This window comes from Urtica dioica, chromosome 6 (genome assembly GCF_054948205.1).
Source record: "Urtica dioica subsp. dioica isolate 48M chromosome 6, U.dioica_male_clone48M_v1_H2, whole genome shotgun sequence".
Classification (NCBI taxonomy): Eukaryota; Viridiplantae; Streptophyta; class Magnoliopsida; order Rosales; family Urticaceae; genus Urtica; species Urtica dioica.
This window is the reverse complement of record NC_142761.1, coordinates 13,215,383-13,227,979: the sequence shown is the minus strand read 5'-3', so window position 1 is coordinate 13,227,979 and position 12,597 is coordinate 13,215,383. Positions and strand designations below refer to the sequence as shown.

Here is a 12,597-nt window from a genome sequence, read left to right as displayed (position 1 = left end):
GAGGCCCTACGCGTTCTGAAGAAGCCCAAGGATTTATAAGTCCTTACATTCCTAAGAAAATAATTCAACCAAATTAGTTTATCAGATATAAATTATCCATTAGGGATATTGACTATGCCCTTGTCGTGCTTATCCACTTTGTTATGACCTATATTAATTAACGAAGGTCAAATATCAAACATATTTACAGATTTAGACACTAATTAAAGTTTACGGGTTGCTGCATCCTTGGTTTTATTGTTATTATTCAATTTATTTTTCTCGCAACACTACATATGTTTTGATAACTATTTATTTTGTCAAGATAATCAAATTCACTGCCTGCAGAACTAACTTGTGAATAGTAATTCGTTGTTTTTGGAACAAATTGGACCTTGTTATATTAACATGCATGTTAGAAATAGAGTCTCTATGCTTAAAACGCAGTGACAGAGCTAGACTACAATTGCCTCTTTCTGATTAAAGTTTTATTCCTAGGCGGCTTAATGACAACCGGCTAAGTGGACCAGACCCAAGGAAACTCGCTGGTATTTCAAACCTTAAAGTCGTGTAAGTATTATTTTACTCTCTCTCTCTCTGTATTTAATCCATTTGTGGTCGTTTGTACCTTAAAGTCGTTTAAGTATTATTGTACCTCTAAAATGTCTTGATATATACTACACTAGCTGTTACCAAGTTAATCATTTCAGTTCAGAGTTTGTTTTTTCTTTTCGTCAATTTCTGTTGTTTGGAATTATTGTTTACATATCAGATAATGAAACAATATATATGGTTTTGAGAATCATATATATCATATATGGCTATGTTCCATATTTTGGGTAAAATTGTGATTTAATAACATTGTGATACTTTTGTGTGGCTTTTTTGGGAATCATATATTTGTCCTTCCACATCAAAGTCACCACATCAAAGTACTGTGCGAGTCATGGTGCAGTAACTCCACAAAAGCAAAGGCAAAAACAATTGACCTTTGCAACAATCCCATGACCAAGGAACCCAAGCTTCAGGCAAATAATCAATTTTATAGAATTTTTTATTTTTACTGAATTTATCTTGTATTTTCTATGTTGCGTAACGTTTAATCAATATATATACATATTTTTCGCGTTGCAGGGCGCTAGAAGAATAGTGGCCAAGTGGGTCGATCTCGATTCCGAGGCGAGACACTTCACTTCGAAGATTTTGGGCGATCAGATCGATCCTATTCCCGAGACTGTGCCGACTCAATCATCAAACAAAATGCTTTTAGCAATAGGCAAAGGAGCTGGATCTTTTGAAGTTTGGGATTGTGATGTGTAGAACAGTACTTTTAATAAGTTAGGTTCATATGACGCTCATGACAGGTAATACAATTAATGTGGTCGAGGATTGTAGGTCACAGGTTTAGCTTGGGCTTTCAATGGGAAGTGTTTGTATTCCTGCAGCCAGGTATTTAAATCGTTCGTGTTATCCAAAGATAACTCAAAAGATCTTTATTTAAAAAAAAAAAGCGTCCATAAATTCCTTCATAGTGATATCATGAGTTTAGTATCAAACTCTTAGGATAATTTTGTCCGGAGCTGGATTCTGTGCAAGGATGTCCTCTCAGAAGCACCACTTCCTTCAAACACTCCTTGTCTGAAAAGCTCAACCGAAGTAAGTCAACATTCTCTCTTTTGTTCTTCTGCAGACACTATATTAGTTTATAACATGTGAGATACGGGTGTTCAGATTTCTGATGTATATGTTTCATGCCTTGGTAATTCGGCTGTAGTTGGCCAATAATTCATTTTGCTTGCTACTTCACTCTTGGTTTTCACAATGGCAATAAGAGCACAATATTGACTTCGTGATATTGTCTTTGCTCTTTCATAATTCTCATTTGTTCTCATCAATATTAGATTTTAAATTAAAATCCAATTTCAACATATATTAATTATAAGCGAGACAATATTCTCTTATAAGAAATTTCCAATATTTGAAATATACAATTCTTATTTTTATTTTTTATTTTTATTTTTTACTTTTTTTTATGTATTTGTTTTGTTATATCTACATTTTCAGTTTAGTTGTTTTTACAGTAAAAAATTTACAATTTCATTTAGAATAAGAGTTTGCTTATAGTTTTACAATTTCATTTAGAATAAGAGTTTGCTTATAGTTTCAATATTCTTGAATGAACATAAAATAACCGGTATATAATTATTCTCAACTCTAACCTAAGATGCTTAATTATTGAACCTATAGTATATTTATCTTTTTCTCTAAATGTTAATACGTTTCTTATTCAATGGAGTGTATAGTCTCTTTTACTATAAGTGATTGGGTGAAGCTGCTTACTCGGCAAAGAGGCTACATAGATCAGATGGATATGTAACTTGTTCATGTATGGGTCAGTAACTTGTGAGATTCTATTTGAAGATTTGAGAGGAAGCAATTTACTTTTGAGTTGTTTTATCTTTTCTCTTGTTATGTTACATGGTATGGTAGCAAATTGTGAATTACTTCCATGATGAATGCTATTAAACGTCAAAATGGAAAACTTTCATTTATGAGTATGAATTTTCCATCAATCTCATTTATTGTGTGATCAGATCTGAAGCGAAAATGGCCATGGCAGCTCTAAGACACGAAGGGAAGCGATGCTTCTCTCCGATCCCGTCTCTCCGATCATCTCTCGTAGCCGAGTATGTAACTCCTCTCTGCTTCAATTTGAATATATATAAAAAATTTAGTGTGGTCATTCAATTTAAAAATAAAAACATTTAGGCGTACATTTAGGTTTTCAGATCGCATCTTGCATATCCTTTGAAATCCTTCACCGTCGCCACCGGTGAGCTCTTCATCGGCGTAGCCTCTCGGATCGTCAAGACCACGACGCTCGGCCGAGCTCCAGTCGGAGATAGGATATGGAAGGACGACGAAGTGGTGTGGAAGCAGAGGAAAAAGGACGTTGAGGCGGAGCTATGGAGGCCGGTGGTTAGTTCGCCGGGGTTCAGCTTCTCCGCCGCTGGACTTCTCTTCCCTTACCACCTCGGCGTCGCTCAGCTCTTCATTGAAAATGTCTACATCAAGGTCTGAAACAATTCATTAGGAATTTTTCTTGAAATTCATCTCTGCCATCATATATGCCTCATTTTATAAATCTAGATTGATTTCGTTCACCTGATTACAGAGATTTCGTTCACCTGATTACTGTATGCCTCTTCAGGCTTTTCTCTAAATCGATTAGGTCTTAGTTATGTTTGTGTAATTCAATTTACCCAATTCATCAGAAGAAGAAAAAATATGTAGATTTTGCCTTCCCTTAGGTGAGCTGATTTGTATTGAACCTAGCCTTTGGATGTTGTTTCAATAATCCTTGATATTTATGGGTTTGAGAGTTTCAAGTTCAATAGGTATGCGTTTAAGTAGAGTTTTTTTTTCCCTCACTGAAATTTCTTTATTAAATTTAAAACTGACAACTTGTTTTATCAAATAGTTTTGAGCAGTTCTGTATCAATTTTACAGACGTGAAACCGCAACAACATTTCAATCAGGTATTGAACAGTGATGTTCTCCCATTTTGTATATCTGATATTTAATTATCTATTCTGAGTGTTCTTCTAATTATGTGGTTGTAGCACGTTTTCAAAATGGAACAAGAAGAATACACAAGAAGAGTCATACGGATGAGGCAATAGATGCGTATCGAGAAGAATGGTATCATTTGTCAAATCGACAAATGTGAATGTAAAGTGAGTGTGTTTCCGGTGCATGAATATTCGTATACATGGTTTGATATGTTTCGGTTTAAATATACGGTACAAAGTACGACTAATAGAATTTGATTTTGAAATTATTGAATGGATTATTAAAAATTCGTATTGGTATGTTTAGGTTCGGATTTTGGAATATATATTGAAATTGCGTGCATGAATTTTTTGTAATATTCAAATTTTTATATATATTAAAAAAATTACATTACACAGCGCTTGTAAATAAACGACTTTAAAATTTATCACCTGCCAAAACGACACGTGGATGGCACTTTTGAAAAGAATAGACAGCGTTTGTATATAAATGCTGTGAAAACTTCTCACCCGCCATGAAGACACGTGGATGCCACGTTGGAAAAGAATAGACAGCGCTTATATACAAACGCTGTGAAAAACATTAAACAGCGCTTATATACAAACGCCGTGAAAACTTTTTCGCCTAAATTCTTACGTGGCTCCTACGTGGCACCACTTTAGACAGCGTTTATTTTAGGCGCCGTGGAATACTTTTAACCTCATGCGATACAACAGCGTGCAAAAAACGCCTTCAATTATATTTCACAGGGTTTAAAAAATGCTGTTAATCAATGTTTTTGTAGTAGTGTTTGTTCATGAAAATCTACATTTGTCTCTTCGTAAGTTGTTTAGTGTGTTTATGGACTAAAGACTAAGGTTTTATCATAAAGCTTCAATCAAGGAAGATTGAATGAACGTTTCAACTTTATATTAATGAATAAGCAATTACAAGCAGGAGTCTTCATGAGACTTTATTACATCAAATGCATAATATAAAGATTACAACTCTTCTTGTGGGCACCATTGACAACAATTCTGACATTTTATTCATTCCACATAAGTTAGAGATTGAGAGCTTCTCTCTCTTGAACTTGTGGTTGCCGCCCCCTTCCTCTCTCTCTCTCTAGTTTTCTTTTTCCTTTTTGTTTTGGCACCTAGGTCCACATTTGACCTAGTGTATTAGCTCTTCGACTTTGAGACTTGTTCTCGAGTCGTCGTGTTTAAAAGTGCCCACACACTAATTCCTTTTTTCTCGAGTGATTCTAGTGATAGAAACTATCGTGGTTGCTCGAGTTTCCGAGGAAAGAAGAGAGACGCTCATTAACGTTCAAGTTTCTCAAAGGTTAGTAAATTATTTATGCTCATAATAGTTTATGTTTACATGTGCTTGCCCTTTATCTAGGTTAGTAAAATCGTTTTACTTGTTAAAAGAAATTTTTTAAAATTCCGCCACTTACCCGAAGAGTTAAACTTTTTCTTAAACCCTAGATCAATTCCAACAGATGATTACTCAAGATACGGTTTTGTTTATTTGCTCAAATAGAAATCCGAGACCTTTAACGTATTTAAGGTCTTTAGGGCTTTAGTGGAAAAGCAAACTGGCAAAGTGATCAAAACCCTTCGATTCAATTGAGGTGGTGAGTATATGTCTGGAGAGTTTGATGACTTTCTTAAAGAAGAAGGTATCGCCTCTTAGCTTACCGGACATGGCACACCTCAATAAAACGGAGTGTTAGAGAGAAGAAACCGAACTCTTATGGAGATCGTTAGATCTATGCCGAGTTACTCATCACTCCCTCTTTCCATTTTGGGATATGCCCTCGAAATAGCCGCTTACATTCTGAACCAATTTCCGTCCAAAACGGTTTCTGGTACTCCTTATGAACGATGGAGTGGCCGTAAAGTAAATCTTGGCCGCATCAAAATTTTGGGTTGCCCTGCACACGTGCTGAGGCAAAAGACTAGCAAGTTGACTAGTAGGTCAGAATTGTGTCTATTTGTGGGATATCCAAAGGAAACCAAAGGTTTCACATTATATAGTCACGAGGACGATAAGACTTTCGTTAGCATGAATGCTCGTTTGCTTGAGGAAGACTTTATGAAAGATGTAAAACTTAGAAGCAAAATATTGTGCTTGAAGAAAAGTTTGGTGACGAAGCTTCTACCTTATCTGTAAGAACTGTTCTTACCCCAACTGAAACACAACCTAACTCATCAGAATCTCGTCAAGTAGTACTTCGACGTAGTGGAAGGACTACTCAATAGCCTGACAAGTACATGTCATATGGAGACTCTCTCGTAGCCGTCTCTGACATGGATGATCCTGTTTCCTATAGCCAAGCAATGGCTTGTTCTGAATCGAACCTTTGGCTTGACGCCATGAAAGTTGAAATGCAATCGATGTATGTCAACAAAGTCTGGAAACTTGTAGACCTTCCTGAAGGGATTAAACCCGTAGGGTTTAAGTGGATATACAAGAAGAAAAGGGGTCCGGATGGGAACGTCGAGACGTTCAAAGCACGAGTTGTGGCTAAGGGTTATACCTAATAAGAAGGGATTGACTATGAAGAAACCTTCTCGCCAGTCGCGATGCTTAAATCCATCCGCATACTTCTATCCATAGCTGCAGCTCTCGACTATGAGATCTGGCAAATTGATATCAAGACTGCCTTCCTGAATGGCAATCTTGACGAGCGAATTTATACGGCTCAATCGGATGGTTTCGTTGAAGAAGGTCAAGAGACCAAGGTTTTGTGAGTTGCTTAAGTCCATTTCTGGATTAAAGCAAGCATCTAGTTCATGGCATATTAGATTCGTTGAAACTGTAAAGAGCTTCGGCTTTGAGTAGTCAATAGATGAACCGGGTGTTTACAAGTTAATGCACGAAGGTAAAGTTGTGTTTCTGGTACTATATGTCGATGATATATTACTCATAGGTAATGATGTGGGTAGGTTATCTGAGGTTAAGGTCTGGCTGGGAAATCAATTCGATATGAAGGATCTACGAGAAGCCGCGTACATTCTGGGGATCCAAGAAGGCGAACCGGACTTTGTCGCTCTCTCAAGCATCTTATATTGATAAGGTGATGGATTGCTTTTCGATGCAAGACTCCAAGAAGGGCCAAACGCTCTTTAGGCATGGAGTCTCACTCTCTGATGACCAGTCTCCCAAGACTGCACAAGAGATTGAAGACATGAGGAAAATTCCTTACGCCTCAACCGTAGGAAGCCTCATGTATGCTATGTCTTGCACTAGACCTGATATCTGCTTCACAGTTGGCGTAGTTAGCCGTTTTCAATCCAACCCTTGACCCGGGCACTGGATTGCTGTTAAGCATGTTCTCAACTATCTTCGTAGAACTAGGAACTTTATGCTTACATATTCAGGTACTGACCTGTCTATGATGGGATATACCGACTCCGATTTTCAAGCGGATAAGGATTCCAGGAAATCCACTTCGGGATCTGTATTCATCCTTAATGGTGGAGCTGTTGTGTGGAGGAGTATTAAGCAATCTTGCATTGCTGACTCCACAATGGAAGCAGAATATGTGGCTGCTTGTGAAGCATCCAAAGAGGCTGTATGGCTTAGAAAATTCCTTAAGTATTTGGAAGTTGTTCCAAACGTCGACGAGCCCATGACCCTTTATTGTGATAATAGTGGGGCTGTAGCTAACTCAAAGGAAACTCGAAGCCATAAGCGATCTAAACATATTGAGAAGAAATACCATTTGATTCGAGAGATCGTGCAGCGCGAAGACCTGGAAGTAAATTAGATCTCAATGGTGGACAACCTGCCAGATCCATTCACCAAGGCCCTGGGGAACAAGGTCTTCGACCAACATCGAGAGGGATTAGGCATGAAGGACTACACATATATTCTTTTAGTCAAGTGGGAGTTGTCAATGGTGCCCACAAGAATAGTTGTAGTCTTTACTTTGGTACATTTGATGTAATAAAGTCTCACGAAGACTCTTGCTTGTAATTGCTTATTTATTAATAAAAGTTGAAACGTTCATTCATCCTTCCTTATCTGAAGCTTTATGATAAAACATTGGTCTTTAGTCCATAAACAGACCTAACAACATATGGAGAGACAAATGTATATTTGCATGAACAAACTCTTCATGGTTTTCTTAAAATAATATATTCGCAATCTAAGGATCAAAGGACTATTGATCTCAGTAAGATTGTTAGGAGAATCTATGATGGCTGGTTATGGGACATTGAGAGTTGGAGACTCCATAGTTCTTCTAGGTATCTTCCGAAGGTTTGTGAAGTTTTGAGTCGGAGTATTTTAGCTCAAGCTGTGTTAATTTGGATGCATGAGGTCATTGTCATAAATCATATCGAGTAGGAATAGTTAAACTAGAAGCTAAGTAAAAATAAGAACGAGACACGTTTTACGAAAATTGTCAAAAGGGTATTTTTGTCTTTTTGGACATAAGATGAAATGAATGTCAATAAATTTTTTGAAAATTTCATATGATGACATATTGACACTCGGCCATGAGGAGTTTATTGGGCCTTGTGGATTAATTTCATTTCATAGAATTTTACTTGAAAATTCTTAATGTGCTTTTCTTATGCTGTCATGAACAAGTGAAGAAAATCTAGAAACAGCTTGTAGAAGGCCTTCTTGGCCGCCCAACCGAAGGAGAAAAAGAGAGAGTTTTTGTGCATTAATGTATGAAGATACTTGCCAAAAGAGGAGAGGAAACAAATTTCCTCTACAAGGCAAGAGGGAATTCGGCCAAGGCAAGGGAGGGAACAAAAGAGGAAACTAATCCAAGGGCTTCTAGAAGCTCTCTTGGCCCTGTGGAATAAAGGGAAGGAGAGCAAATATTGCTCATGAATATGTGATATTCTATAGAGGAGGAAACTACCTTATTGAAGGTAAAACCTCTCCTATAAATAGAGCCCTCATTCTTCACATTTGATTCATCCCAAAAAGCTTAGAGATTGAGAGCTTCTCTCTCTAGACTTGGCCGCCCCTCTCTCCTTCTCTCTCTAGTTTTCTTTCGTTTTTGTTTTGGCACCTAGGTCCACATATAATGCTCGTTTATAGTTTTAATTTTTATGTACTTGCTCTTTGTCTTTGTTAGTAAAAACATTTTACTTGTTTTAAAGAAAATTTTTAAATTCCGCCGCACGCTTGAAATCTTTTCTTAACGCTAGACCAATTCCAACACAAGTTGAGTCATGAATCTTTTAGATGAATCAATGTGACTTGTTAGCTCCTCGTCAAGACATTGTTTCTAACTTTTTCACAAGCGACAAAGGAGTTGAGGAAATAACGGCTAGTAGGGTAAAATGGTAATTTTGTAAATCCTGTCTAGCTGATGATATTCATGAAGTGTAAACATAGATAATATTCAGTGGATCCACTCATTACAATTAAGTTGAATTCTTGAGTAGAAAACAAATTCATTTGAACCGAGAGATTCTCAGTATCAACTCTTTAGTGGAGTCAGTTGACATTAAGCTAAACTCGGAAAAGGTTTGTGAACTTTTGAGTCCAAGAATGTTTGCTCAAGCTTTTTTCATTTGGATCCATGAGGTCACTGTCTTAAATCATTTCAAGTAGAATTAGTTAAACTAGAAGCTAACTCAAAACTAGAAGCTAATTTTTTACATTGATGTATGAAGATATTTGCCAAAAGAAAAAGAGGAAAGAAATTTCCTCTATGAGGAAAGGAAGTGGGTGGCCAAGGTAAGAGAGGAAGCAAAAGTGGAAACAAATCCAAGTCCTTCTAGAAGACTCTTGGCCATGTGACATAAGAAAGGGAGGGCAAATATTTTCTCATGAATATGTGATATTCTATAGAAAAGAGGATACTACCTTTTGATGGTAATCATTCTCATATAAATAGAGCCCTTATTCTCATTGTTTCTCATCCCTAAATTTTAAAGCTTGAGAGCTTCTCTCTCTAGAATAGCCCCCCCCCCCCTCTCTCTCTCTCTCTCTCTCTCTCTCTCTCTCTCTCTCTCTCTCTCTCTCTCTCTCTCTCTTCCGTTTTCGTTTTTGTTTTGGCACCTAGGTCCACATTTGACCTAGCATTAGTTTTAGCTCTTCGACTCTAACACTTGTTCTTGAGTCGTTGTGTTTAAAAGTGCTCACACGCTAATTCCTTCTTACCTCGAGTGATTTATGTCATAGAAACTTTCGTGGTTCCTCGAATTCCCGAAGAACGAAGAAAGACGAGCTGCGTAGGGACAAGTGCGATTCAACATCCATAAGCTTGTCAACGATCAAGCTTCATAAAGGTTAGTAAACGTGTAATGGCTTTTAGATCACTACTACAAAACAGTTAATAGACTACACTGTTATTTTATTAAAAGTCTACGTTTTAATTAAAAGACGTAGACCTTTTTAGTAGACTACAGATATCAAAATTTAAGAATTTATAAGTCTACGTTTAAGATGAAAAGTGTAGAGATTAAGGTATTGATACACTACCATATACTGTATGACGTAGTGAAAACCTTTGAAAATAACAAAAATCTTAATAAATGCGCGCACTATATGCCCAAATTATTTCGCCCGCCAAGAAATATATTTTCTTATTCAAAATCAAATATATTGTTTCCAATAGAATAGCTCATATATATATATATATATATACACATTAAAAAAAATTGAAAATTCTTTTCTTTGCGTTCTTTTCTTTCTTCTTCTTTGTTACGAACTACTCTCATTCAGAATTCCCAACGCCGCTAAACTGCTCCGCCGTCTTCCAGATTACCATCACCGCCATAATGCTCCCCCAAAATCGAACCTTCTCTGCCGTAGAATTTGTACCATCGTCGCCCTTTTTCAGAATTGGGAACTTCTTTTTGGTTGTACCATCTTCGCCGAAAATCGGTAAGAATCAATGCCATTCTTCTTTACGAGGAAACTCATTACATATACCCTTTCAAATTGATGGTTTGAGGTTGGTTTTTTTAATTGGGTCTTGTTTGAAGATGATTATATGGTTAATTGATGTTTTGAATTAGGGGCTTTTTAGTGTTTTCGGGTTTGAACTGGATTGCTAAAGAATCAATGATTATATCTAACCAAGTCACCATAATAATACAGATGAATTTAGCTATTACTTTTTAGTTTTATGTTGAGTCTGTCTGTTTTCCTCTTGGTGTGTAATGGCGAGTGCAAACCTCTCGAAACACCTTTGATACAAATCCCTTTTGGCATAATATTACTCTCTTTCTCTCTCTCATTATTCGCTGCATATCGCCTTCACGGTATCGAAATCAAGATTCGTGTTTGCCACAGCCGAGGTGAAATTGATTCCCCCCTTCTCTTTCTTCCTAAAGGTAAGATTAGGCAGTTCCTTGTTCAACCTGATTCAGAAAAATAAACGTTTATGATGATGTGTTCAGAGAAAACATCAATTATTTCTTTCCATCAAGATCTAGACAGCTCTAAATTTTGTTTACATCCATTATGAGGCATGGAAAAAAATGCATGTTTCTCTATAAGCATGAATGATTTGACAAGGGAATTTTCTTGATTTTCCTAACTAAAATCTTCCAAAAAAACAAAGGGCGTTATTATTTCTCGTTTATGTTCGACATTTTTTCCCTGAAGCAAGCAACATGGTAAGCTCTTTAAGAGGAAAGAGAATGATAAGAATAAGAACCTTTCATACAAAATGATATGGAAATACAATATACTCGGGTATTCAAGAGACTAGTAATCCCTCTAATAGAAATTTATTCCTTTCCTCTACACATGTAATTTCCATACCATAATCCCCTCCAATGATATCTATTTTATAGAGTCAGATATTAGTAACTATACCATCCCTTAAACAACTAATTATTACAATTACCCCAGCCCTTAGATATTTTCAGATAACTTAAGCACATGAGATTTACCTTATGCCAAATCCCTCGAGCTCCTTCTCTATGAGACGTTTGTGAGTTATAGGCTTGATAGCATCAAGCACAATTAAAATGCAATTGCATGTCCTAGCAGTACTAATAACCTGGTAATCGACAGAATGCCATAGTAATTGATAAGCTTAAATGACCATATCAAAACACTTTCAACATCTCATATATCTAATGACGATTTCTAGCCTGCTATGCATAAACTAGTTACCAGTATGCCTAGTACATAAAAAAAATAAATAAATATAAAATATAAATACTAGAGAGAATAGATGGCGATAAAGGAGGGAAAGTTGGTCATTACACTATAATACAATTCTTGTGATTATAGTTTATTGTAAGATATTATTAGATGTTCTGTTTGTTTTGTTTTTGGATGTATAGTGTTTAGGTCTTTTATTGTGGTGAATGGCAATATGTGCGTGATGATGTAAAATAGTCTTTGTATGGCCAAATCACTTGTGGCTTTTATTAATTCTATGTTTCTCGTTCATGAGAATAAGACAATGACCTTAATATCTTTTATTTCTTTTGTTTTTTTTTTCCTTATGCATAGCTTTCTCTCAGTAATTTGGCGTACTCAAGATTAAACTCTTTCAACCAATGGGTCGTTTGAGTAAGTATATTAAATCATAATATACTTAAAAAATTTGTACCGATGAAATGATTTAATTTAACTTATTACTGTTTATATTAGAGGTTGGTCATAAAAAGGTAACAAGAGTTACACAGAGGATATTGGAGGCTGTGAAAAAAGTGTCGAATGATGCAAATGAAGATTCAAAGAGTAATAAAAGTGCAGCCGAGGCTTTCCATAATTCTCATTCAGAAAAAGAAGATCACAACGACAAGGCTGATCCAAAGTAAGTTCCATATTCATCAATACTCTTTTACTTTTATGCTATTTGGGTACTATTAGTCCATAAACTTTAATGGCGTTTACATAAAAATATAATAATAACAGATTGAAAATTTTCACAGCATCGATAAGTCATGGCTATTTAGTGATAGACGATCAAAAAAATATGAGAATTGTGTCGATAATTTCTTAGAATTTTGCAAACAAAAATCACCCAATTCGAACATGGTACCATGCCCATGTCAGGAGTGTAGAAATATGAAATGAAATACTTTTGAAATAATTAAAGATCACCTATTTTTTAACGGT

General features: G+C 36.1%; 1 protein-coding gene across 1 annotated transcript; it reads left to right on the top strand.

Annotated features, from left to right (window-relative positions):
- The first annotated feature begins 916 nt into the window (after nt 1–916).
- On the top strand, nt 917–3,662 carry LOC149393412 (uncharacterized). The gene is made up of 6 exons (XM_089618017.1): nt 917–1,007; nt 1,114–1,428; nt 1,543–1,635; nt 2,574–2,666; nt 2,769–3,054; nt 3,603–3,662. Exons 4-6 carry the CDS (start codon nt 2,587–2,589, stop codon nt 3,660–3,662), a joined length of 426 nt encoding a protein of 141 aa, XP_089474143.1. The 5' UTR covers nt 917–1,007; nt 1,114–1,428; nt 1,543–1,635; nt 2,574–2,586.
- The last annotated feature ends 8,935 nt before the right edge of the window (nt 3,663–12,597 follow it).

Coding starts and splice junctions, on each gene's coding strand:
- LOC149393412 (XM_089618017.1), top strand. CDS start 2,587: ATGGCCATGGCAGCTCTAAGACACGAAGGGAAGCGATGCTTCTCTCCG. Junction 2,667..2,768: donor CGATCATCTCTCGTAGCCGA/GTATGTAACTCC, acceptor TTAGGTTTTCAG/ATCGCATCTTGCATATCCTT. Junction 3,055..3,602: donor TTGAAAATGTCTACATCAAG/GTCTGAAACAAT, acceptor ATGTGGTTGTAG/CACGTTTTCAAAATGGAACA.